At 40.1% G+C, this 22,916-nt stretch overlaps 2 protein-coding genes across 2 annotated transcripts; one reads left to right on the forward strand and one right to left on the reverse strand.

Annotated features, from left to right (window-relative positions):
* Positions 1-609: 609 nt before the first annotated feature.
* gpsm2l (G protein signaling modulator 2, like) lies at positions 610-16,385 on the forward strand. The gene is made up of 15 exons (XM_034530312.1): positions 610-901; positions 6,280-6,501; positions 6,833-6,968; positions 7,327-7,466; positions 8,444-8,567; positions 9,315-9,430; positions 10,261-10,416; positions 11,239-11,347; positions 11,596-11,761; positions 12,137-12,234; positions 12,624-12,809; positions 13,629-13,767; positions 14,457-14,642; positions 14,723-14,838; positions 15,432-16,385. The coding sequence occupies exons 2-15, from the start codon at positions 6,281-6,283 to the stop codon at positions 15,597-15,599; spliced, it is 2,061 nt and encodes a 686-aa protein (XP_034386203.1). The 5' UTR covers positions 610-901; position 6,280; the 3' UTR covers positions 15,600-16,385.
* mcoln3b (mucolipin 3b) lies at positions 16,378-22,526 on the reverse strand. Its single transcript, XM_034530313.1, has 14 exons — positions 22,317-22,526; positions 21,066-21,253; positions 20,785-20,949; positions 20,351-20,492; positions 20,153-20,228; positions 19,970-20,066; positions 19,546-19,645; positions 19,270-19,382; positions 18,645-18,794; positions 18,392-18,493; positions 17,860-17,982; positions 17,160-17,366; positions 16,872-16,996; positions 16,378-16,712 (listed from the first exon to the last, which is right to left on the reverse strand). Exons 1-14 carry the CDS (start codon positions 22,330-22,332, stop codon positions 16,673-16,675), a joined length of 1,644 nt encoding a protein of 547 aa, XP_034386204.1. The 5' UTR covers positions 22,333-22,526; the 3' UTR covers positions 16,378-16,672.
* Between the last annotated feature and the right edge of the window lie 390 nt (positions 22,527-22,916).

Here is a 22,916-nt window from a genome sequence, read left to right on the forward strand (position 1 = left end):
GTGGGATGTGGCATCTTGAAATGTGCTTCCCCTGAATTGAGCAGTGTAAAAATTGTATAATGGAAAACAAACATGAAACGTTGGGATTAATAGTTCATTATTGATCGAAACATCAGTTGACAAACTCAATGTCACCACATGGTCAACGCAGTAGCTGTTATCAAGCTTTTGATGTCATAGTATCTACTTCAACAGATTTAGTAGAAGACTCAACAGATACTTCCTAAAATATATGTATAACTTGTCTCTGTTGATTGCTTTTGGAGATGAGAGTTTTAGAGTTTGGCATAGAGGCTTTTATTTCAAAATGGTATCAATTGTAACCTCTTGTTGTTGCAAGCGTTTCCCTTGTCAACGTTTAGAATATATAAACACATGTGTAAATATATTTATATGGCAAGGTCAGTTGTTTAATTAAGATATATTTTGGAAACACAAGGCCACTGTGTGCGACAGAGGGCGACAGAGACCTTCAAATCTAACTATCTGTGTATTGCAACTTGCTGCTGAATTAATTCCGGCTATGTGCCGCATGTTGCTCTATAAGTTGACTCGAAGTCATCAATAAGAGCCTTAAAATCCCCCCACCCTCCAAACGCCACATGTAAAGCCTATTTGTTACAGATCTGATCAGTCGATTGTTTTTAAGTAGCAATGATGGCAACATTTCCGATGGAACCTGAAGGCAGCAAACGTCGACTCCTAATTGGAGTCAGATTTTCAGCGCGAGGAGTGGCTTGTTCAACTTCTGCTTCCCGAGACAACGCAGTCATCTTCCTCTTAAGATGGTCGAGCGACTAGTTTGGTAAACAACTGGGCGAAAAGATTACTCAAGAAGTGTTTAAACCGGTGGACATATGTACTGAAAGTGAAGCCATGTATTCGCGTGCTTCAGTTTGAGGTAGGTGAAAAGAATACCTGGAAAGTTTTTTTTTTTGGGGGGGGGGGGGGGGTTCAGTCATGTTGTCGCGCTCCCTTCTTTTTTTCTCTCGTTAAAGCGTAACACGTCAACGTGAGCTCGTGTTTCTCGCTGCGTCGCCTTTTCTCTTTCAGTTTTTCCTCGCTTGTGTCTCTACGTCAACGGACCAAACGCGTCTCCCCACTCCGCTCCGGTTCTCTGCCGTTAAACGGGTCAGGCGAGCGTGTGCTGGCATGTTCACGCTAAACGTGGGACTCATTTTCAGCCTTCTCGTCTGTTATTTCCCCAACAACAGTCATCATCGTAAAGCATGTGTCACCATGGGACACAACGCTAACTGGGAATACGTTGAGTAACTCGCAGTGTTTTTTTCCTTGAACAAAAAAACCCCGACATAGTTTTTTAGGACGCACCATTGCACGTATTAAATGCCCTCATTAAAATAAGTTAATAAATAACTTTAAAGAAATGTGTTTTTTTTTTATTGTAAATTCTTCATATATTTCTAGATCAATCTCGAATAGTTATTCCAGAAAGGCTGTTGCAGCTGAGTTTTTATCATTCTATTTAACTTTGCGTGTGACACGCAGGTTTAGTGTTGAGTCTCTAATGATGGTTCCTTCAAATGAAGCTTTCTTCAAAATACAATATGGTTTCCACTTTAGAGAGCATCCCTTAATTGGACAAGGGTCGGTTGTGTGTATTCATATTGAAATGGTTATGATTTATCTCTAGCACATGTGACTAAATGACGACACCAAGCTTCCAAAGAGCAGTTTTATTCTTGCAGTTCTTTTCAATTGTAGCTTTCCACACAAGTGGAAAAGAAAAAGATCAAAAGAAAATCAAGTAATGGCATTTATGATGTGATTTAAACTTGTGACCTGCAATAATGGCTCTCTCTTTATTTGCAAAATTCCCACAGATCATTCATCTCAGCAATTCAGAGATTTACACTAGCAATAGTCAAACTTTTTCTGATGTAATACCCCACACAATTGACATCAAGAAATTCATATGGATACAATTCAAATTGAGAGGGCAAGCATTTGGTACTTTCTCTTGCTGTTTTGTTTTTACAACAGGGAGTTCTCATTTCCTGTTGAATTTGTCATTCAGTGTTTCGTGATATTTCTTTTGAGACGTTATTGTACAATGTTTCGTGGTTAGAGGCCCTGCAAATGAACTGTGGAAATGTAACAGCATTTTGTGTTGATATTCCTTTGGTTTCATCATTATGCTTCAGCGCCATCGGCAGCATTACTGTGCATTTACCAGGGGGTTGTCAAAAACGGGGGCCAGCATATGATGACTGTGACATGTTTGAGTCTCGGGCAGTCACCAAAGAGGGCAACACACACAATCGTGAGGGCAGTAACAGGTTTTATTTGTTCTGGTTACGCTTCTGGTAGCGCACGATCCAGGCATCCGCTACCCGTTCCTCCTCTCCTCTCCAGCTACTCCTGCTCTTATACGGAAAACAAAACACACACACACACACACACTTGATCCCAGCTAAGGCTGATTTACACATCACGACCGTTCCCTGAACCACACCCCTGCTCCACCCAGTCTGTAGCTGAGCCTAACCACAACCCGCTGCCACAATGACCTTTCTTTGTCTTTACTCTGATGGCTAGCTACTACCCACATTTCAAACGCCACATAAAAAAAATAATGTAAAACATGCAGACTGATTAAAAAGTTAAGTTATCATTTTTGTCAAAATGACTTGTGTTAAATTAATGAAATAAGATGTTTCTGGTGGGAAGGTGTGATGGTGTGTGTCAGTGAGTGTTTACTCTTGCTTCCCAGCTCCAATTTCAAGATAAGAGGCTGGACAAAGATAGTATTGTATGTCAGTTGAAGTCTTGCGTTGTCTTTTGGAAACCTTGCGTGGCGGTATTCAGCCTTTCCCAGAGACGAGTCTTTGTCAGTCTCCAGATTCTTCAACCCCGCAGTTGACAGGGATCCATCATGTGGTTCAGTCTGGCTCTTGTTGGGACTTCCAGGCTGACAGTCATGTATGGCGGCGTTTCTCTGTACTGCGTGCAGGACAGGGAGCATTTACTTCATGTCCGCCAGAGGTATGCTGCACATTCAGTGTCACAATAACCGTATCTTTATGTACTATCTGAACATGAGATGATTGCAAAATGATCTGTTTTCATTGCCTCGTATCTAAAGAAAGTTACATATGCTTGTGCTTCATATTCTGTGATAAAAGCCTTATTAATGCTTGAACTTTGATAATGGATTATCCTCATAATGGAGATGGATGAGAGCTGAAACATTTAGTCAATTCATCGATTAGTCCAACACAGAATGATGAATCAATTAATAGTCTAAATATTGATTAATGCAAACACTGTGGTTACAGCTGCTGAGAAACACATTATTGTCAGTTTAATCAATTCTGAAAATTATTGTTAGTTGCACCCTTAATGGATTAAAAAAAAATTCTAGGGAAATGTGTAATTTGTTCATTATAAAAGGGATATTGAATATAATCAGTTAAATGTTCAGAACAGCTTGTGCTTGATTTATTTATGGGTATATTTACAACAGTGTTTCAGTGGCAGTAACGTGACACCTTATTGGCAAACTGCTGAAGGATGCTGAGCAGACCACAGGAGGTCTTTACTAACCCAAATGTAAATATTTCATGGCATGCCTGAAACAATTGTCAGAATATGCACCTGATTGCAGGATTCATTGTAGGGTAGAGTCGACATTTTAAATGTACGGAAGTCTGTGCACCAATCTGATATCGGGTATTCATATAATTTATCAGCTCATTAAAGCAACATCAAACCCTACATCCTACCCGATCGGCACTGCACATGTGCAAAATAGTACTAGACACATGTGGTTAAACACTCTTGTGTACCCTATATCTTCACTTATAATTACATTGTGAACAACTCATTTCTGTTGACATTGGCAGGAAGAGTTACGTTTGGTGTTAGTAAACAGCTGTTAACAGAGATTATTGAGTAATAATACAATACAATATAATGTGAATAAGAATTAGTATTTGGCTAAGGTAAATTATACAATGTAGTTTTTGGCAGAGGAAGCAGCTTTAATGTAACCTGGGTTTATCTAATGCTGAAGCACTATATTGGTTCTTCCCCTAGAGGGCACATTGGTGCAGACAAGTGGATTTCATTGAGAATTGAGAATTATGGAAATCCAACAACAAATAATGCATCTCATTAAAACGTATACAACATCATTTTTGACAGGTCGGCAAGACAATTCCTGTCCATTCTGCCTGCGGCTGAATGATCATTTGTGTTGAGCAGATAGCCCTTGGTTTCACTGGGGCCACTTAAAGTTGCTATAATTACCACTGAGATCTGGCCTAATTGGAAGTGACACACACCATCAGGTGGCTTAGGGATGCAGGTTACAAAGGGCTAAATCATAGAGAAATACGACAATCAGCTAAACCATTCTCTCAGTTTTTTTTCTGCTTGCGAACAATGTGTTGGTAATCTGTGCTCACTTAAACAAAAGGTTTCTAACCCCAGCTCGGGACCATTAAGGTCAGTGTGAATGCTGAGCGGATTAAGTCCTTTGTTGTGCTGTTACCACGGGTTAGCAGAGCGCTTTGACGGACAGCAGCAGACCCAAGGGAGCCCTGTTTTCACTATTTTTCGGAAATTGGTACACTGTGGCTGTGTGCGTTATGTGTATGCACGTGAAGGAAGAGAAGGTAAATGCTGTTGTGCTAAAAGAGCTGTGTTTGCTCCAGAAAGTGATCGGGAAACGTGAAATGTCCGTCGTGTCAAACTGTCTTAAGTGCATCAGAATGGGCAGAGGCAACAGGTACGTGGGCTTGGGCGTTGATATGTCCCTTTGCATTGACTCAAGCTAATGAATTGTTCTGTTGTCAGGAAGCACGGTCATTTAGACTAGGAACTGTGTGATTTGTATGAAGCCACAATTGGTCATGAATACATTAAGTAAATAGTAAATACATAACTCATGCAGGATATACAATATAGTTTGTCTTATTTGTTTGGGATGGCAGACCTTGACCCTAACTGTAATAATCAATTTCCTGAGGCATTTTGTTAAGTCAACATGGAAGGGGAGTACTCTCGCTACCCTTGGAGAGCTAGCTGTCTAACCCATTCTTGTTTTAATGGGTGTTGAGAGATATCGGAAAAAACAAGCCTCAAGTCATAAACCTGTACTTATTTAAATGAAAATTTATGCCGGCAAAATGTAATTTGTTTTCATATGATATGCAACAAAATCATAAACACCTGTCCACAGAATCAATCAATCAGATTCTCACCTCTCCGCCATGGGTAAGACCAAAGAGCTGTCTAAGGACGTCAGGGGGTATCAATAATGATGAGAAAAAGGGATGAGCCCAGAACTACACAGGAGGAACGTGTTAATGATCTCCAGACAGCTGGGACCACAGTCACCAAGAAAACCATAGGTACACACACTACGCCGTCATGGATTACAATCCTGCAGCGCCTGCAAGGTCGCCCTGCTCAAGAACATATACAAGCCCGTCTGAAGTTTGCCAATGAACACCTGCATGATTGAGACCAAACTTGAGCTCTTTGGCATCAACTCGACTCGCTGCGTTTTGGGTGTTTCTCTGCTAAGGAGACAGGACTACTTCACCGTATCAAGGGGAGGATGGACGGGGCCATGTACCGTGACATCTTGGCCAACGACGTCCTTTCCTCATCCAGGGCACTGCAATTGGTTAATGGATGGATCTTCCAGCGCGACATTGACCCAAATCATACGGCCAAGGCAACAAAGGAGTGGCTCAAGAAGAAGCACATTAAGGTCAAGGAGTGGCCTAGCCAATTCTACGGACCTTAATCTCATAGAAAATCTGGAGGGACCAGAAGCTTTGAGTTGCCAGGCAACAGCCTTGAAACCTTAAGGATTTAAACCTGCTGACCAACTACAAGAAGTGTCTGACCTCTGTTTGCCAACAACGGTTTCTCCAAGTACTGAGCCATTTGTTGCTCGGGGATCAAATACTTATTTCACACAATCCAATACAAATCAATTCATAATTTTTATATGATGGGATTTTCTGGATTAAAAAAAAAAAAAAAGTTTCTTGCTGTTAAAACAAACCTGTTATTACAATTTATAGAGCGTTCATTTCTGTCAGTTGTCAAAATCTGATAAAATATTTATTTCCTTCACCGTGTGTCCAAAGTAATACATACAGTAAGCACTCTTCTGAGTATACTAATGTAAACTATAATTTACCTCCTGATCCTTATGTAGTATGAAGTTTTTCAGAAATGTCTTTGAGTTTTGGACAAGGAGTTCACATTCGTGTCTCACGTAGATCCCACTTCCTGCAGGATGGAGTCATCGTGTCTGGACCTGGCTCTGGAAGGTGAGCGGCTCTGTAAGGCTGGTGACTATCGTGTCGGTGTGTCCTTCTTTGAGTCTGCAATCCAGGTTGGAACCGAGGACCTTCAAATCCTTAGTGCCATCTACAGCCAGCTGGGCAATGCCTACTTTCACCTACAAGAGTATAACAAAGCCCTGGAGTACCATCGCCATGACCTCACACTTACTAGGTAAACAGTTTTACTTCCTTAATAATTGTTTTAAAACCATACCCTCCTTTTGCACCCTTTTGTCTAGATTTGACAACCTTGAGAAATTCCTGCTAAAAAAAAACCATTTAACCGTGGTTAGCGACTGTGCATCCAAGTTGTATGGAGATCGACCGTGAAGACAATATATTCTGAACAACACTACAACATTTTAAATCCCCATCTCCCCCTCTATGATTAAAATGTGTAGAATCGATCTCCACTGCATCGCTGCTTGCGACTGTAAATTGCTTTCTTGCCTGTTGTGTTTCTGAACTCGTACATTTTTTTTTCTTCTTCTCTGAAATCCCAGAACAATTGGAGATGAACTTGGTGAGGCAAAAGCCAGCGGCAACCTTGGGAACACATTAAAGCTTTTAGGACGGTATGATGAAGCAGTGGTTTGTTGCCAAAGACATTTGGATATCACCAGAGCCATGTATGACAAGGTGGGCCATGTTTTAGTGGTATTCTAGAACTACAAGGAAGTTATTTAGTTGCAGCTGAAAAATGTATTTAGTTCTTTTATCTTAATAGACTGACACGATTCATTGACTAAAAGGCCCGTTTGCTTTGATTAAAATGAATGGATCCAATTTTCAATCGATACCACATGACTTGCTCAGCAGCCACAGAATAGTTTTGGCGTCCTCGATGACGGCGAAGCGTCGGCGCAGCAACATCTAGAATAGTTTGCCAGCCTGCATGCACACACAAGCAGGTCTGGTGTCAGTGTATTTTAAGTATATAATTACAGCACTGGTCACTCTTGTTTCCGTCTGTGAAAATCTGGTGTGCATGCTGTAGGTTGGGCAGGCTCGAGCGCTGTATAATTTCGGGAACGTATACCACGCCAAGGGCAAGAGCATCTGCTGGACTGGAGCCGAGCCAGGAGACTTCCCAGAGGAGGCCAGGATAGCCCTGAGGAAAGCTGCACAGTACTATGAGTGAGTTGGTATCATCAAAAAGATTATATTTGTTGTTTTGCATTTATTTTTGAAAGTCCTGAGGAATGACTTCCTCAGACCAAGACCTTAACTGCAGAGTCACTGGTTTCTTCCCATCTGGCCCAACCCACATGGGATTACAAGAAAATGGCTTTTTTACAGATCATGTATCTTCGGGTAATACTGATACAAAAACAAGAGTGGAAAAGTTACATCATAAATATTTCTATGTTCTTAAATAACGTGGACACATTCCAAATGAACTGTGCATTGAGAAGAACTACAGTTTTTTTCTGATTAAGTGCTTTCTTTTCCTAATTTAAATGTTTCATATGTGAACAGTCAATCTCTGTGCATTATCCAAAATACATATAATGTGTTTTGCATTTGAAATAAATAATGTACATCATACTCAGTACCATATTCAGATTTTATCAGCAGCCCCACTGCTCTACTTTTTGTACATTTGCAAGTCAAATTCCTCAGATATAAATTGTAACCGACTCAAAGCTGATTGGTTTTGTAACAAGAAAGTTGTTTCTGACTCTCATATTGGCTGCATCAACTTTTACATTTTGGCAATGTTACCAAGTTGATCCTGTAGGTAAAATATTGCTGATGCCATGATGGTATTGGGCAGTATATATAATGTTGATTGCTTAGTTTAGTGTTGACCATGAAAATAGTGTTTTGACAAAATAATTTCACGTTACTCAAAGCTGGCTTATTTTTTAATCCAAGTTTGAAATGAAGTGCAACCTGGTTCTGGTATCCCAAAGTCACTCAAATGTATGTAACACTATTTTGTCCAGAGGGTATATACACTATCAAGCCTAGTTAATTCATTAAAATGATTGTTTCTGTTGTGATGGCTCTTACGTGGCCTGAAAAAATAATTTCGATGAAAACTAAGCAATCAAAAAGCATCAATGTGTTTCTTTGATGATGATGATGTTGTTGGTTTTTTTTTTACAAAGAGCAAACCTGTGCCTGGTGATGGACTTAAGCGATCGGGCAGCCCAAGGTCGTACCCATGGTAACCTTGGAAATTCTTACTATCTTCTGGGTGACTTTGAAAAAGCAGCAGATGCACACGAAAAGGTAGGTGGCAAATGCGTGTGCGTGTGTGTGCGTGTGCGTGTGCGTGGTATCAACAATGTTGGCCAATCGTGCGTTCTGTGCTTGAACATAGCGGTGGTGGGTGAGAGACTGCAGCTTGAGTGAATTAAGTTTTGCTTTTGTTTACATGTTAATGCTTTTTGATAAAGTATTGTCTTTCTACTCATCAATGGGACCGTAGTCATCTAGTAATCTTTACTTCACCCAGTTCATCGCAGCCTCTGCTCTCCATGCTGACTTAGTTATGTGTGTGTGTGCTCGTGTTTGTTTGTGTTTGTGCTTGGAGGAGCTCAGCCCTGACGGAGAGAGCAGAGGAGATGCACACTGCAGCGTGATAATATATTATACCAAAACATTAAAAAGCAGTACCGGTTACATTTTTGAGGTACCCATCCCAACCTTCACGTAACGTAAACATGTGAAAGGTTCTCACTGGAGCCGGTGAAACATGGTGGACTCTGTGACAGAGGAGCCGCTGCCTGCGTCGACATAAATAGCTTTTCCTAAGCTAACGAAAACATAGTTATGCCTATTGTAATCCATTTATGACAATTAACCCCCTCCCCCATGTTACACACTGTTCTTTCAAGAGGATAGAGAAGTTTGTATCCACATACCGTTTGTTCGCTCCCACCTCATAATTGTGAAGGAGTTGTCCATCTTGATTTCCTTTCAAATGGTTTCTTTTAGTCTGAGTAATGTGCGCCCTACTGTTTGTCCTGTTGGCAGCGGCTGCTCATCGCCAAAGAGTTTGGGGATAAGTCTGCTGAGAGACGGGCCCACTGTAACCTTGGCAATGCTCACATATTCCTCAGCCAGTTTGAAGTGGCGGCTGGTCATTACAAGTGAGTAAACGAGTGAGGCTGGAGGCCTTTCTCACATCGTCATGGTCTTTGACAGATATCTCTATCTCTGTATGTCTTTATCATGCGCGGACAAAACATTCACCGATCACAATTTTAATTTTCGCACAGTCCTGATCCTGAAATACTTTTTCGCAATAATTGGTTTTCTTTGAAACACTGTACTTTATGTTCTTCTATTTAGCATGTTCAAGCAGTATATGGCCATTTTATAAATTGGTTGAAACTTACTATAATGCAGTTCATCAGCAGGTATAACTCCTCCTCCGGGCATTCATAAGTGAAGGCTAAAAACAGAAAATGAATGATAATATAGTTAGAATATAAAATACATGGAAGTTAACATTGCTGACAAATACTCTAAATGAATAACAATAAACACATTTATAAACATAAGCCACCAGAATCAGATGTATTTGTATCTGCAGTTGCTGGCAGGTTGATGGTATTAAAAGAAAATATGTAAGCACAATTAAATACACATAAGCACAATTAAAAGTGAATAAGCACATAAGGAAAAAAGATTGTCCTTCAATCCGCGTACAACTACATGAAGAAAAGTGTTGCGGTGTTGGTTATACAAAGAAGACTGTTTAGAATACAACAGTCATGTATAACCACCACACACCTGTATAGACATGTAGTTGTTCAGAATCCAGAAGGGATTACGTTCCAAAGTTTTAATCCCGTATTTTCTTGATATAGAGGACCATGGAAGATTGCAACAAAGAAAGTAGTGGATAGCTCTCATTCTCCTACTCCCACCCTAGACATTCTTTGACCGTCTTCCTCCTCTTCTGTTTCGCCCTCAGGAGGACTCTGCAGCTGGCCAGGCTTTTGAAGGACAAAGCCGTGGAGGCCCAGGCCTGTTACAGTCTGGGCAACACCTACACACTACTGCAAGACTATGAGAGAGCCATTGATTACCACCTCAAACATCTGGTCATTGCTCAGGACCTAAATGACAGGTATTGGCAATAAAAGCCATTTGTTGTCAGCTTTCTGCCAAACTGTCTTTGAAGTATAATGAGACTGTAACGTTTTCAATGTGGGTGGCCTCTGAACTAATTACCTGCCACAATTTGGTGGTGATACTGCCAACACCCACGCAGCTACAATTAAACACCAACACACTGAAAAGCAGAGAGTCACACAGAAACAGCACTTGGGGTCTCTCTTATGGGGATTAATGTCATCAACACATAACAGCTGTGAGATGCCAGAAAAGATGCATATGGATCTTTTATAAAGCACTCTTTATTCTTTTATAGATAACATTTTAAATGTGCAGATAGTCAGTGTGTATAGGCTTTCCCTCTATTACATCTCTGCGAACAAAGCAATGCTGTTCTTCTTATCGTGGGAGGCCTCGTCTATTTTTACAGTCTGAGGAAAAGGAACCAAGATGTCTGCTAAAATATACTTGCACAGTCACATTGTCATTGAAGCCATATATAATGTATACAATTAATGTAATAGGAGGGACAGAGAGAGTTAGCCAAATTCTGTGATTATTGGTTTTGAAAGTGTCTCTTTACTCATACAAATATTATTTCCATTAATAGAAACTTATTCTTGAACAAAGTAATAGAGAATATGTGTGCCCATACGTGAGATTGAATTTACTCAAAATATCGACTTGTTGAATTCCAGCTGTACCAGCTCATGTTAGGATCGTGTTTCTTTTTCTTTTTTTATTGTACAGCATGACAGTTTGATGAATGCCCCTCCTATTCTTGCGTAATCTCAGCTAAAGTTGATCAGCCTGTTTCCCCTCTGTCTTGTTGCAGAGTCGGTGAAGGACGAGCATACTGGAGTCTGGGAAATGCCCACACCGCCCTGGGGAATCATCAGCAAGCCATGTACTTTGCAGAGAAACATCTGGAAATTGCCAAAGAGGTGACCATTTACTGTTTACCTACTCCCTCAGGGTGCAATCAGTAGCTGCCATCAGGCCACACCCCTCTAGTGGTTGCATGGGGAACAGCAATGAAGTGTATTTTTCGTAAGCATCGTTTGTATGTCTACATTCATGAAGGATTTTTAGAGACAAACAAACTGCAAAGCCAGTGTAAAAAAATAATTGACAGTAGTTTATTTTGTCTTTGTTTTGTAGTCATATGCTTACATTGGCTTTGATGTTGCAGACTGGAGACAAAAGTGGCGAAGTGACAGCAAGGATGAACTTGTCGGACCTACGGCTGGTCGTAGGTCTGAAGTCCAACTCCAGCATTCCCCCCAACATCTTCCGCAACACCAACACTAATAGCTCTGCACTGCCATTAAGCTACCAGGGTTACCCCAGCCTCCAAGGTAACTGTGCACTCTCCAAAAAAAGCATGTAATTTTCAGAAGATTTTGACAAATCTATTTTGGAGCCGTATTCCATTACACTTGTGAATCTGTGTACTTGCATTTTTAGATGCATGATTTCCAGAAACTGTTAAATGATCTTTATGCACACATTTAGATTCCCGAATTTTCCCGATCTCCAGGAGAGGCCATCTTTCATTGTCAGTCTTTTGTTTAAGGTTCTGTGGGTTTTTTGACCTAGCAGTGCTATGGATGCCCTCACATGTGCACATAAACAATGCAGTAAACTCCACAGTGCACCTTAAAAACACAGTTTTCCTGTTATGTATAAATATTAAGTTGCCACATTAATGCATTTTGTATCTTTTTTTTCAGGGGTCAAGTCTTCAGCAAGGATACTCGGCAGTGCAGAGAACCTGGGACTGAGTCCAAGTCCAGACAAAAATCAAACTGGAGATTCATCTGCTCATCCAGTATGTATGAAATTACTTAGTATGTATACATTTCTTACCTTGAACTATAGAACATTGTCCAAATGCAAGCACCACTCTGTTTGTCATTATAAATGGAAGTTCTTATTTTATTTTTAGATAATCTACGCGGCAAATAATAAGGTTCTTTTTTTCCACTAACTGCTGTTGGAGGGTGCAGTTCTCCTGAATTTGGTTCTTTGCAACTGTCTTGATTTTAATTGCAAGATGAATTAAGTCAGCCTTGTTCTCCTGCTCAAGGAACATGTTGGCCAACACAAGAAGAAACCTTTGTCATGTAAAATATAATAAATGTTCCTTTTCCCAGAGAACGTGTTCACCCAACCCGTAGTGTTAACATGGTTAAACCACTATGCACTTTGAATGTACAGGACTGGGAAGAAGACGTATTCCCTGGATCTTCAAAAACCAACACAATCATGGCTTCCACGAAGCTCTTCCTCTTCCATCGGCTGAAAAGCAAGAAGCAGAAGAACCCCAAATCCTCTCCTAAAGACCAGGATGAAAACTGCACCGAGCACTCGGCTCCTGAGCTGGAAGCACCGGTGTCTCCAAAGGTGTTTCTAAATATACTCGGCCGTCCTGCTTACTCATAACATCCATGGAACCCACAAGATGAGCAATGATGATTCACACTCGAGACCAGTTTAAAAGTGAAACATGTGTCATGTGACACAGCCTCAACATTGTTTCCACATACAGTTTGAAGACTGCATGAGGAAATGTTTCTGTGTTGCAATGTGGGATTGTGTCTAGCTCGTATGTTACAAAGCAATATCGGACTTCAAAAAAGTCAAGTTCAGTCAATTTTAAAATTGATAGTTAATGAAAACGCCTTTTTATATTAAACTATACACTGGTGTGAGAAATTCCCTCTCTGTCCACACACAGTAGCATAGAGATTACAACTTGCATTTTGTTGTGCAACCCTTTTTTGCAGAATGATAAACTGAAAGTCTAGCTTTCACTTGTTAGTTTTTAATTTAAAAATCTTCCTTAAACGTATACCAACACTGAGTGTAGTACATATTTGCAGATGAAAGCAGTATATCTGTTTATCAATAATTAGAAAATGGCACTTATTCTCTAGACTGTCAGAAAATAGTGTAAAAGTGTCCATCAAAATTACCCAAAATTAATAAACTAATTTGAAGAATTCCAATACGTTACCTATCAGACGACTAATTGTTTTCGCCCCAAATCAAAAGTGGCTTCTGTAACATGAGTTAAGAAGTAGGAAGTGACTCCGTGTGGTCATGCTGTTAACCCTTTCGTTCCTGTATTTTCATTAAATGCCTGCCTGCTGACCTGATCGGAATAATAATCTATTGTCTTGTCATGATGTTAAATACATTTTTAATTTGTTTACACTCTAGCCTGGATCACGGGACACCATTGGAGAGGATGGCTTTTTCGACCTCCTCTCTCGTTTCCAGGGCAACAGAATGGACGACCAAAGGTGCTCCACTGCTCCTTCCTTTCCCTCCTCCACCCCACCTGTAGCTGAAAGGAAACGTGAGTCAACCCCTTGTGTTCACACCATATGTAATAGTACCATTTTGTGACTTAAACACAAGTGAACATTTGTTACAAGTTATTTTCTTAATAAGCTATAAGTTTGTCCTTCATTAAAGACAAGCCAGTTTTGCTCCTATGGTGTGAATGCAGCATGTGTCCTTCACGTAGTAAATATTGTGCAATCCTTTGTGTTGCTGTGTCAAAGATGACTTAAAGTAATAAGCCACCCAAAATCTATGATTTGAGTATCAAACACTGTTTCTTGCCATGAAGTGTAAAAGGTGTGTGGTGTCATCCTTCACTGAGCAAAGCTTCTGTGGACCTTTTTACTTTTTGCCCACTTGAAAATAGTTATATTTGAACTCCTTTTATAATGGTCATGAATCCAAGCTTATCACAGCATTCATGGAACATGTTTTATAGCCCACCATAAACTATAATGTAAAAAGCAAGTATATGGGGGGGGGGGGGTGATGCTCAAAAGAGAGATTTTGGTTGGAGCGTTGCTTTAAATTGCATTGAATAACATCTCATCCTTTTTGAAACTCATTTCTGTTGTCGTCTTTTTGTCTACAAATCAGAATGAAATGGCGAGTAAAAAGGCACAACTCACAGTTACAAATTGTAACGCAACATACACCATTTGTTAAGCATTCCACCCAGATAAGAAGTACCTCTGTTTCTAGCTATTTTGGAGTGCGAAACACCGTTGCAGGATCCTGGTCATTTCCTGGAGCTGCTGGCCAGCTCCCAGGCCCGTCGTCTGGACGACCAACGAGTCAGCCTGAGCCATTTTCCTGGCTTACGTCTCAGCACATCCAACCTGCTTCGTACACCCTCCACCTCCAGCACAGATCAACTCCCCCCTCAAGGTAACACAATATTGCAGATTGTCGTCATCTCCATCAGTATCACTACTCACTCCGTGTCTAATGCTAATTTCTCCTCTCAGCCCCGACCTCCTGCACAGATTCGCCTCACATACCCTCCCTGTACAGTCGCCTCGAGGCCAGTGCTGAGCAGCCTGAAGGGGATGACGTCTTCTTCGATATGCTAGTTAAATGCCAGGTGAGGGAAATAAATCCAGTAAGTTGCCTCCTGCCCAACCAGACAGTATTTAGTTTTTCACAGAACAGATATACCATGGTAATTTTGTGAATAATACCCTACTAAATGTTAAGAGATGTCCCGAAAAGAACTACATAGTTTGGTAATTTCAGGGAGAAAGACAGATAAATATGAATAAGAAATGTATTCTCTATGCATGTTTAATTGTATGCTTCTCTGTGGACAGGTTTAACATGGACTTGAGCTATATCCCTTTCAGACACTTTTTTTTGTTAAAGTTATAGATGCTCTTTTGAGGAGTTCAGTACAGTTATTGTAATTATTTCTGGGAAGGTGTATACAGAGTTAATTTAAACATTTCAGCACTGGGGGGAAAAAAAAACATCTTGGTGACTTTAGTATTTAGTGCTCACACCCAAATAAGCATATTGATTTCCTCTCAAACACTTGCATGTGTACATTGTCTTTACATAGTATAAGTGTCTAAGATCCCTAACTAATGTAGTAGGAGCTTCCACTTTGTACATGTGGCTACTTGTGCTCTTGATATGCCTCGGCTCATATAATTGGACTCACTTTCGTCAATGCTTTAGGGCTCCCGACTGAACGACCAGCGGTGTGCTGCTCCACCTTCTAAATCTAAGGGACCAACTGTTCCAGATGAAGATTTTTTTAGTCTCATCCAGCGTTCCCAGTCCAACCGGATGGAGGAGCAGCGAGTCCTGCCACCTCCTGACGTAACCCAATCCAAACCCGACTGACTCCATGAGTGAAAAATCACTTCGGAGACAAGATGAAGTAACAAAGCTTCCTTTTTTTTTTCTTTATCAAGTTGATTTTTTTGGAACCTCAATACTTGCACAAGGCTGCAAGAGACACTAAGGAATCAGGGTCTCAAACATTACAAAACGGGTCACTGTAAACATAGGAATTTAGGTGTGCAAGACATATGGACTTGTTTTAAGATGTCTGACAGCATCTCTGGGTAGTCATCACCTTTTTTGTGGTGCCCAATGCTGGGTGTTTTTATCAAAGACCTCCCAGTGGCGTCTGCATCAAACCATTCACACAAACTGGGTTGTGTTGTTTGGACTAAAGGCACCAAGGGACATAAGCCAAACTGAAGGGATTTCTGCTTTATGATGATGGACAAGAAGAAGATTATATGAACCTCTCAAGCTATTAAGCAAATTGGAATGCATATTCTGCCTATTTGCGATTCCATTAAGGCTTTAAGAGCAACTTGAGTTGATCTCTCCAACAATAACTCAACATTTTCTCTGGGAAAATCAAGGTCCACATCCACCGCTACTACTGCAGTAGTGACTGCTTGAGCCATTTATGGCATCTATTGGCCTCCCAATATTGCTTCTCAAGACTTGTATGGGCGGAGCTATTATTGCCATGACCAGAAATGGGATTTTTATTTTTTGCAACATTACAACAAGGAATGAATTAATGTGAGGAGAACATTTCTTTCTTTTAGCTTTTGTATTGTAACCTTCTCTTGACAATGGAGAAATAAAATCTTGCGAGTTTACAGTTCACTCATTTATTCAACCTTGATTTAACCTCAGTGTACAACATTGCCAAATGACATGTCACAATCTCATATGCGTATAAATAAGTGGATTTTAAAAGTGCTTTGTGCGTCAACTTCATTAGTGTCATTTCAGCACTGAAAAACTGCTGCTTCACATGAAATCAATCTCTTGAGGAAACCAGTGGCATAATGTAGAAGAAACCAGTGGCATAATGTTAAAAGTTGTTTTAGGACTGAATATACTCATATATTAAACTATGATCTTTTTAATATATACACATTGAATGCCTTTTATGCCTCTGAAGACAGCCTGTCCTGATGATTCCTGCACCTGAAAAGAGAAAATAGCTCAGCTTAGATTCAGTTATGTCCACCAACTACATGGAGTATTAAAAAAGGGGTTTGGCACACTGCGCTTGCATCCCCAGTTTAGTTAGTGCCGATAAGGGATATTACAATATTAGACTATGCCAGTGTGAGCTAGACCTACCTGGTAATGCAGTCGTTCAAGAAGAAGCCTTTGTTCTCTTCACATCTGTACATTCCAGAATTCGGCAGATCTTTACAGAGCGATATGAATCTTTGCAGCTCTGATCTCGGCTTTCCACTCTGCCTCTGCATGAGGAGCAAAAAGTGAGTTAATACCGTTAATAGTTTGCTATAACGACTGCAAATAAAATATTACTCTTCGCCAAACATTCAGCATACAAATCATCCTCCACATTAAGGGAGGGTAAATAATAGTGGGTTACAAATATCTAAAACGAGTAAACGTCACCTTCACTGTGTAATAGGTGTCGGCGATGATTGTGATGAAAAGGTTGAGGATCATGTAGATAAAGAGCGAGATGAAGGTATAGAGGTAGATCCTGCTGAAGAGCCACACCAAGAGGCTCTTTTGCTTCATCTCCAAAAAGGTGGCGAACATGTCGTCTCCGTTGATTAGGGAGAACAGACACTCCGACACCATATTCAAGGTCCGAAACTAAAACCAAAGGTCCAAGAGAAGAAAGGGTATTACTTTAATCTGTCCAGATGAACCACTGATGGAATGGGTAACCATATCTTTCACCTGGGTAAAAGTTACAGTACCACAGTGTTGAAAATACTGTCACAAGTAACTGAAGCTAAGTGTGAATTGAAGTGGATAGTACCAAAAATATTGATTATGTGGAATAGTTCATTTCATATTCATTATATTCTAATCAATGATGCATTTATATCTGAATTACTTTAATGTTGCAGCTGGTATACAGTGCTAATTTAACATAAGTATGTACTGCTGTGTAGCTTGTAATATAAGGGTATACAGTATTTTACAAGTACCTCAAGATAGTAATTAAGTAATATGATTGTTATATTCCACCACTGTGATTAACTACTGAAATAAAAAAGATTTAGAATTTGAAAATATGTTCTAGTTTGGCTTTTATAAAAATACAGCAGACTTTTCTTTGCATTATGTAAACCACCCTTGCCTTCTCATGATATGGGCCCAGGACAATCCAGCCACAGAAGCAGTAACTCATGTAGATTATTCCAGCACAGCAGATGAAACGGATTACATTTGGGAACCCCGCCCTCATCGTCAGGATGAGAATCTGAAAATGACCACAGACGACTACAGATAGTAAAAGATCAGAAAAGTCTTCTCTTTTAACGGTTCCTGTAATTTGGTGCAAACATCAGGAAAAGGCCTGAAATAAAATTAAAATAAAGACCGTAGCATGTAATGAATGCCGAGGTACGATGTTGCACTGCTAAAGGAAATAGTGTGGTCCCAGAAGATGTTTGTATTGAAACACTGGCAGGTCCATCTTAAACCTCATGAGAAACAAAGTTTATGAAATGAGATTACTTGGTAGAAGAGCAAAGCTGAGGACTGTTACTGTTGCAATGTACGGGATTGTCTATTGTAAACAATGTGGCTTTGGTATTGTTGAATGATTGCATCCCATGTGACACCCATAAAAAACAAAAGAGCATGCGTTATGAATGATCTGGACTTACATTATACTTCCTAAAGTAGCCCATGTAGCGGATGATACCGATCCAGACAAACATGGTACCGGTCCCAAGGAAGATGCTGCAGACATCGTAATTAGTGAGGACCTAAAAGAAAAAGTGGATCTCTGAAAATGTGACAAATAGACTGAAGGGGTTCATCATGCACAGTGGAGACAGCTTCTAATAGACTCACAATGTAATATTGCAAAACAATTGATATCGATCAACCTCAGTCACACTATAGAATACACATTACCTTAGTCTGGATCTCTATCTTGAGAATGGAGCCAATGATGTTCAATATGTCGGTAACCATGATGAGGATGTACCAACCATTCAAAAACTCCAGCCTGTCCGACCACGGGACTTGACATCCACAATGTTTCTTGCAGTAGTCTGTGTACTCCTGTTTACAACAGAGTTAAATACAGGTAGTTGTACTGTTAATATCTGGAAAGAGGTTTTTGGTAAATAATATTTGCAACCAATTTGTTATGTTAAATATTAAATAAAGAATGTAAGTACATGTATTTAAGTAACGCACCTGAGCCCACATTTGAGCTACTTGTGTTTTACTTGAGTATTTCTATTTCATGTCCCTTCATAATTCTACTTCACTACAATTCAGAGAAATTCTGGAGAATGTCAAAGTATAGTATATAATAAAGAGTCATAGTATAGTATGACATATAAAGTCATCATTTATATTAATACAACATGGTCATAGTTTAGTTCTGAGACTTGTTTTTTATTTGCAACTGCTATCCTTCAGTATTGATTTAGCAGGTGTGACCTCCACTTTATAAACACTGTACTATAATGAGCAAATAAAGTACAAGTTCGAGGACCTTACAAATAAAGTACAAGTTCGAGGAACTTACAAACTGCAGTTGAATCCCATTGATCACTGAGCGTGTGCAGAGGGCAAAGGAGGCGATGCACGTTATAATGACGAGGCAGTCAAACAGCACCGTCGGGTGTATGTTTCTAGCAGCTGGAGGGAACAAAGAGATTACGATTACTCTCACCTGAGCACGACGAACATCTTCAAACTCATTTCATAAGCGGCAAAGCCTCGGGCTTAGAGAGCAGCCAGAACATGAGCTGCAAGCGAGATGATTAATTTGTACACACTAACTTCAGCTCAGCAAACGTACATGCTCCAGTTACTTTCAAGTCTCGGCATTCATTGATTTCAACATCGCTTTCCAGGTCAACCTTTATCCTGCCGCTGTGCACTTGGTTGTCGAAAGTTATCTGTTCACCGGAGTCATGTTTGAGGGAGGAGAAGTCATTTTAGAAAAAAGGACGACATCCTGGAAGTCAAACCCCACAGATTATCATTCACTTCACAGCTCCTTGAGATAACATTGTACTAAGTACATAGCAGGCATGATAAAATATTGATATGCCTAAATTTGAAGACTGCTCAGAATTGGGTCCTCGGGTAGTTTCATTATATAAACACAAGTTCCGGTTATGGCAGCAATGAAGTGATCAGATGTTTAAAATCATTGTGTTTAAAGTCTGATGCGATCCACTGGTGTTTATTGAGCCATGAAGACAAGTCAAATGACTTACAATAATAGTAAAGTCGTAGCAGTCTGGCATCTCTCGATATCTCACTGTCTGTAAATTTATTGCCTTAAGGACAAATGTGATCTTGACAGAAAGCATCCTGGAAGACAGAGCAGATGCATTAACTGAGGCGCTTCACATCCTGTATGAAACTGTGCGACTTTAATTAAATGTTCATGCGCAAACCTTTTGAAATGCAATTTGAAATGTGGAAGTGCTTTCCGCAATGTTAGATGCTCCATCGGATAAACATTAAAGCAATCTGTTAGATGCCACAACAAGAAGAAAAAAAGACAATCAAAAAAATAGCAACAACTGTAATCCTTAAACATGGTTAAGTATTCTGTTTTCCCATGCATAACTCCAATAATCAGGCATACATACCATTTATCACGTGGATATCAATGTCAAAGGTCTCGTTGCCCGGGGAGATGGTGGAGTTCTTGTAGAACTCCTGACACACTGACATGGGGTAATTTTTATCATATTCCTGATTCCCCACTGTGAGGCTGTGCAGATCTCCATACTAGAAATTAATAATTGACATGTGTTACAACAGTTCAGCGTTCGATTTATGCTGTCAGAATCTACAAAACTAAATGACAGATAAAAAACATGAACAAAGTTCAATCCCATGACATCTTGTCATGGCAGCTTGTTAAGCTCTATGGCCACACATGCAGACAGTTATATAAAGCCAATAATGATTTACAATAAGGAAAATGTGCATTTGAACAAACTGATGCGTCAAACAAATAAATTCATGCCTCCTTGGTGTTTCTCACAAGGAAGAAAACCAAACGAACGCTAGTAGTTACCTGTACCAGGATGTAATCGATGTGATCATAAACGTCCGCCTGTCTGTAGACAGCATAACTATCCATGTCTCCATCATAATCTTTCAAGAAGAGGTTCTTGAATGTGCTCAGATTTTCCTCAGTGAACAAGACAACCATCTGGTTGCTCAGCCCGAAAGACACTAACTAAGATGAGGGAGGGAGGGAGAGGGGGGGGGGGGGGGGGGGGGGGGGCAGGTGTTATCCGGGTGGTGAAGCCACACAATTCACATATGTTCAGGTCATACATGAGCTTTTTTCACCTGGATAGTAATAATGGCAATTTTGATGATTTGCAACATGAGTTTCCATGGTTTTCGTCCGCGAGCGTGGTACTTCTCACAGGGGTTCATGAAGTAAAATTTGATTTTCCTCCTGAGACACTCCACATCTTCCAGATATTCCACAAACTGATGTTCGTGGTGGGGGGAGTCACTCGGCTCCTCCATATCTACAATTAATAAATGGATTTACATTCAATACAAACTTGTGTGACAACAATATTAAGATCAATTTAATGTGAGGAAAAAATGTTAAATGATTGATCCTTTTGTTTTTCCATTGACATGTTTGGACTTGAACACAATGGTGAAGCCTTGGTGGCACCAATAATCAAAAACAACAGTCAACTTCACAACGAACATGCACAAAGAAAGTGTTTAGTTTATGTGTACGTCTGTCAAATGTAATGCAACCAAATCCAATTACCATGCAATAAATTCTTTTTGAAGGTTATAATGTTAATTTGTCTATTAACACTGTTGTCAGGGAGATTGTGATTCAACTTCTTGAGACCTTAGTGTTGTAGTGTTGGATTTTTGTTCAGTCTATTTACAGACCTAAAGGAAAAATAACACTAGATAGAATAGAAACACTTCCTACTATTATGAAATACAACACCCTTGCCCTCCAAACTTTGGCCTAACAAAAAGGTTGATCACTTGATAGCGATCAAAACTGAACATTGAGCATTACTAAACTTCCGGAAAATATGTAGGTTATTAATGAGAATAAGAATAATCCATTTCATTTATATAGCGCTTTTTAAGGTACTCAAAGATACTTTACATGTTACATTCATACACCGGAGACACAGATACGGGGAGCAATTTAGGGTTAAGTGTCTTGCTCAAGGACACATTGACTAGGGCAGGGATCGAACCGCCGATCCCCTGATTGAAAGACGGACCTGCTAACCACCACTGACTCGTTTTATTTCCTATGAGGAAAACATGAAGAACAACAGAAACAACACATGGCACAGCATTAATATGAAGCTCTAAAAGGCTTTAGTTGTCTTTTCCCACGTTGCAAATGGATGATCAAACTGTGAGGAATAAGGAAATGAAGTCAGGTGTACCTGCATTATTGAATAAAACACAACGGCTCACATTCATGAACCTGATCAGCTTCCAGCTCCGGCAATCTATTATTACTTGTCGTGTAGATGTTCAGATTATATCCCGTAGATAATATCCAACAGTAAACAGGAAATACATTGAATTTACACTTACCAATATTGCGCATCATCTTAATCAACGTATTGTATTGTTGTGTCCTAAATGTTTCGGTCTAATACAAAACTATACCTTGGGATGTTTTACTGTGAGACTCATGACTGAAGTAAAGTTATTAAAATGAAGTTCGTGTGTTGCCTTGTGGTCAAATTCCTCATGCAACGTGTGGCTCAGGTAACTTCTTACGCCATTTTACTGCCAGGACCTGATTGGCTCTTGGATATGCTAGTCAATACCCCCCGCCCTCCCCCTGCACACGCACACACACACGCACACACTCTCCTGTAACCACTGGCAACCAAACACCACTACGGATGAGCGAAGAGGAAAGCGTGTGTAGAGGATTTCAACCTTCAATAGTTTAACAATCGGTAAACGACATGTTTATTATGCATCATTTAGCTTAAATGGTTGATAAACGGTCGCTGTGACGTTCAGGAGCTGCATCTCCAGTGGGATTTTACGCTGACAGCCAAGAGATGGAGCTGACTCGCAACAAACAAAACAGTGCCCATGCTAAGCTAACGCTAAGTGGTTAGCAGGCAAGTAAAGATGCTCCACTAACATTAAAGTGAAGTTATTCTGACGTCTTCTTAA

This window comes from Cyclopterus lumpus, chromosome 4, assembly GCF_009769545.1.
Source record: "Cyclopterus lumpus isolate fCycLum1 chromosome 4, fCycLum1.pri, whole genome shotgun sequence".
Taxonomy (NCBI): domain Eukaryota; kingdom Metazoa; phylum Chordata; class Actinopteri; order Perciformes; family Cyclopteridae; genus Cyclopterus; species Cyclopterus lumpus.

Excerpts from the sequence above, each read along its gene's own strand:
- gpsm2l (XM_034530312.1), top strand. The coding sequence starts at position 6,281 with ATGGAGTCATCGTGTCTGGACCTGGCTCTGGAAGGTGAGCGGCTCTGT. Across the intron at positions 13,768-14,456 it reads ACCTGTAGCTGAAAGGAAAC|CTATTTTGGAGTGCGAAACA; the intron begins GTGAGTCAACCC and ends CTCTGTTTCTAG. Across the intron at positions 14,643-14,722 it reads AGATCAACTCCCCCCTCAAG|CCCCGACCTCCTGCACAGAT; the intron begins GTAACACAATAT and ends TTCTCCTCTCAG.
- mcoln3b (XM_034530313.1), bottom strand. Across the intron at positions 20,950-21,065 it reads TTGCCATTATTACTATCCAG|TTAGTGTCTTTCGGGCTGAG; the intron begins GTGAAAAAAGCT and ends CCCTCATCTTAG. Across the intron at positions 18,795-19,269 it reads ATGGGATTCAACTGCAGTTT|GAGTACACAGACTACTGCAA; the intron begins GTAAGTTCCTCG and ends TGTTGTAAACAG.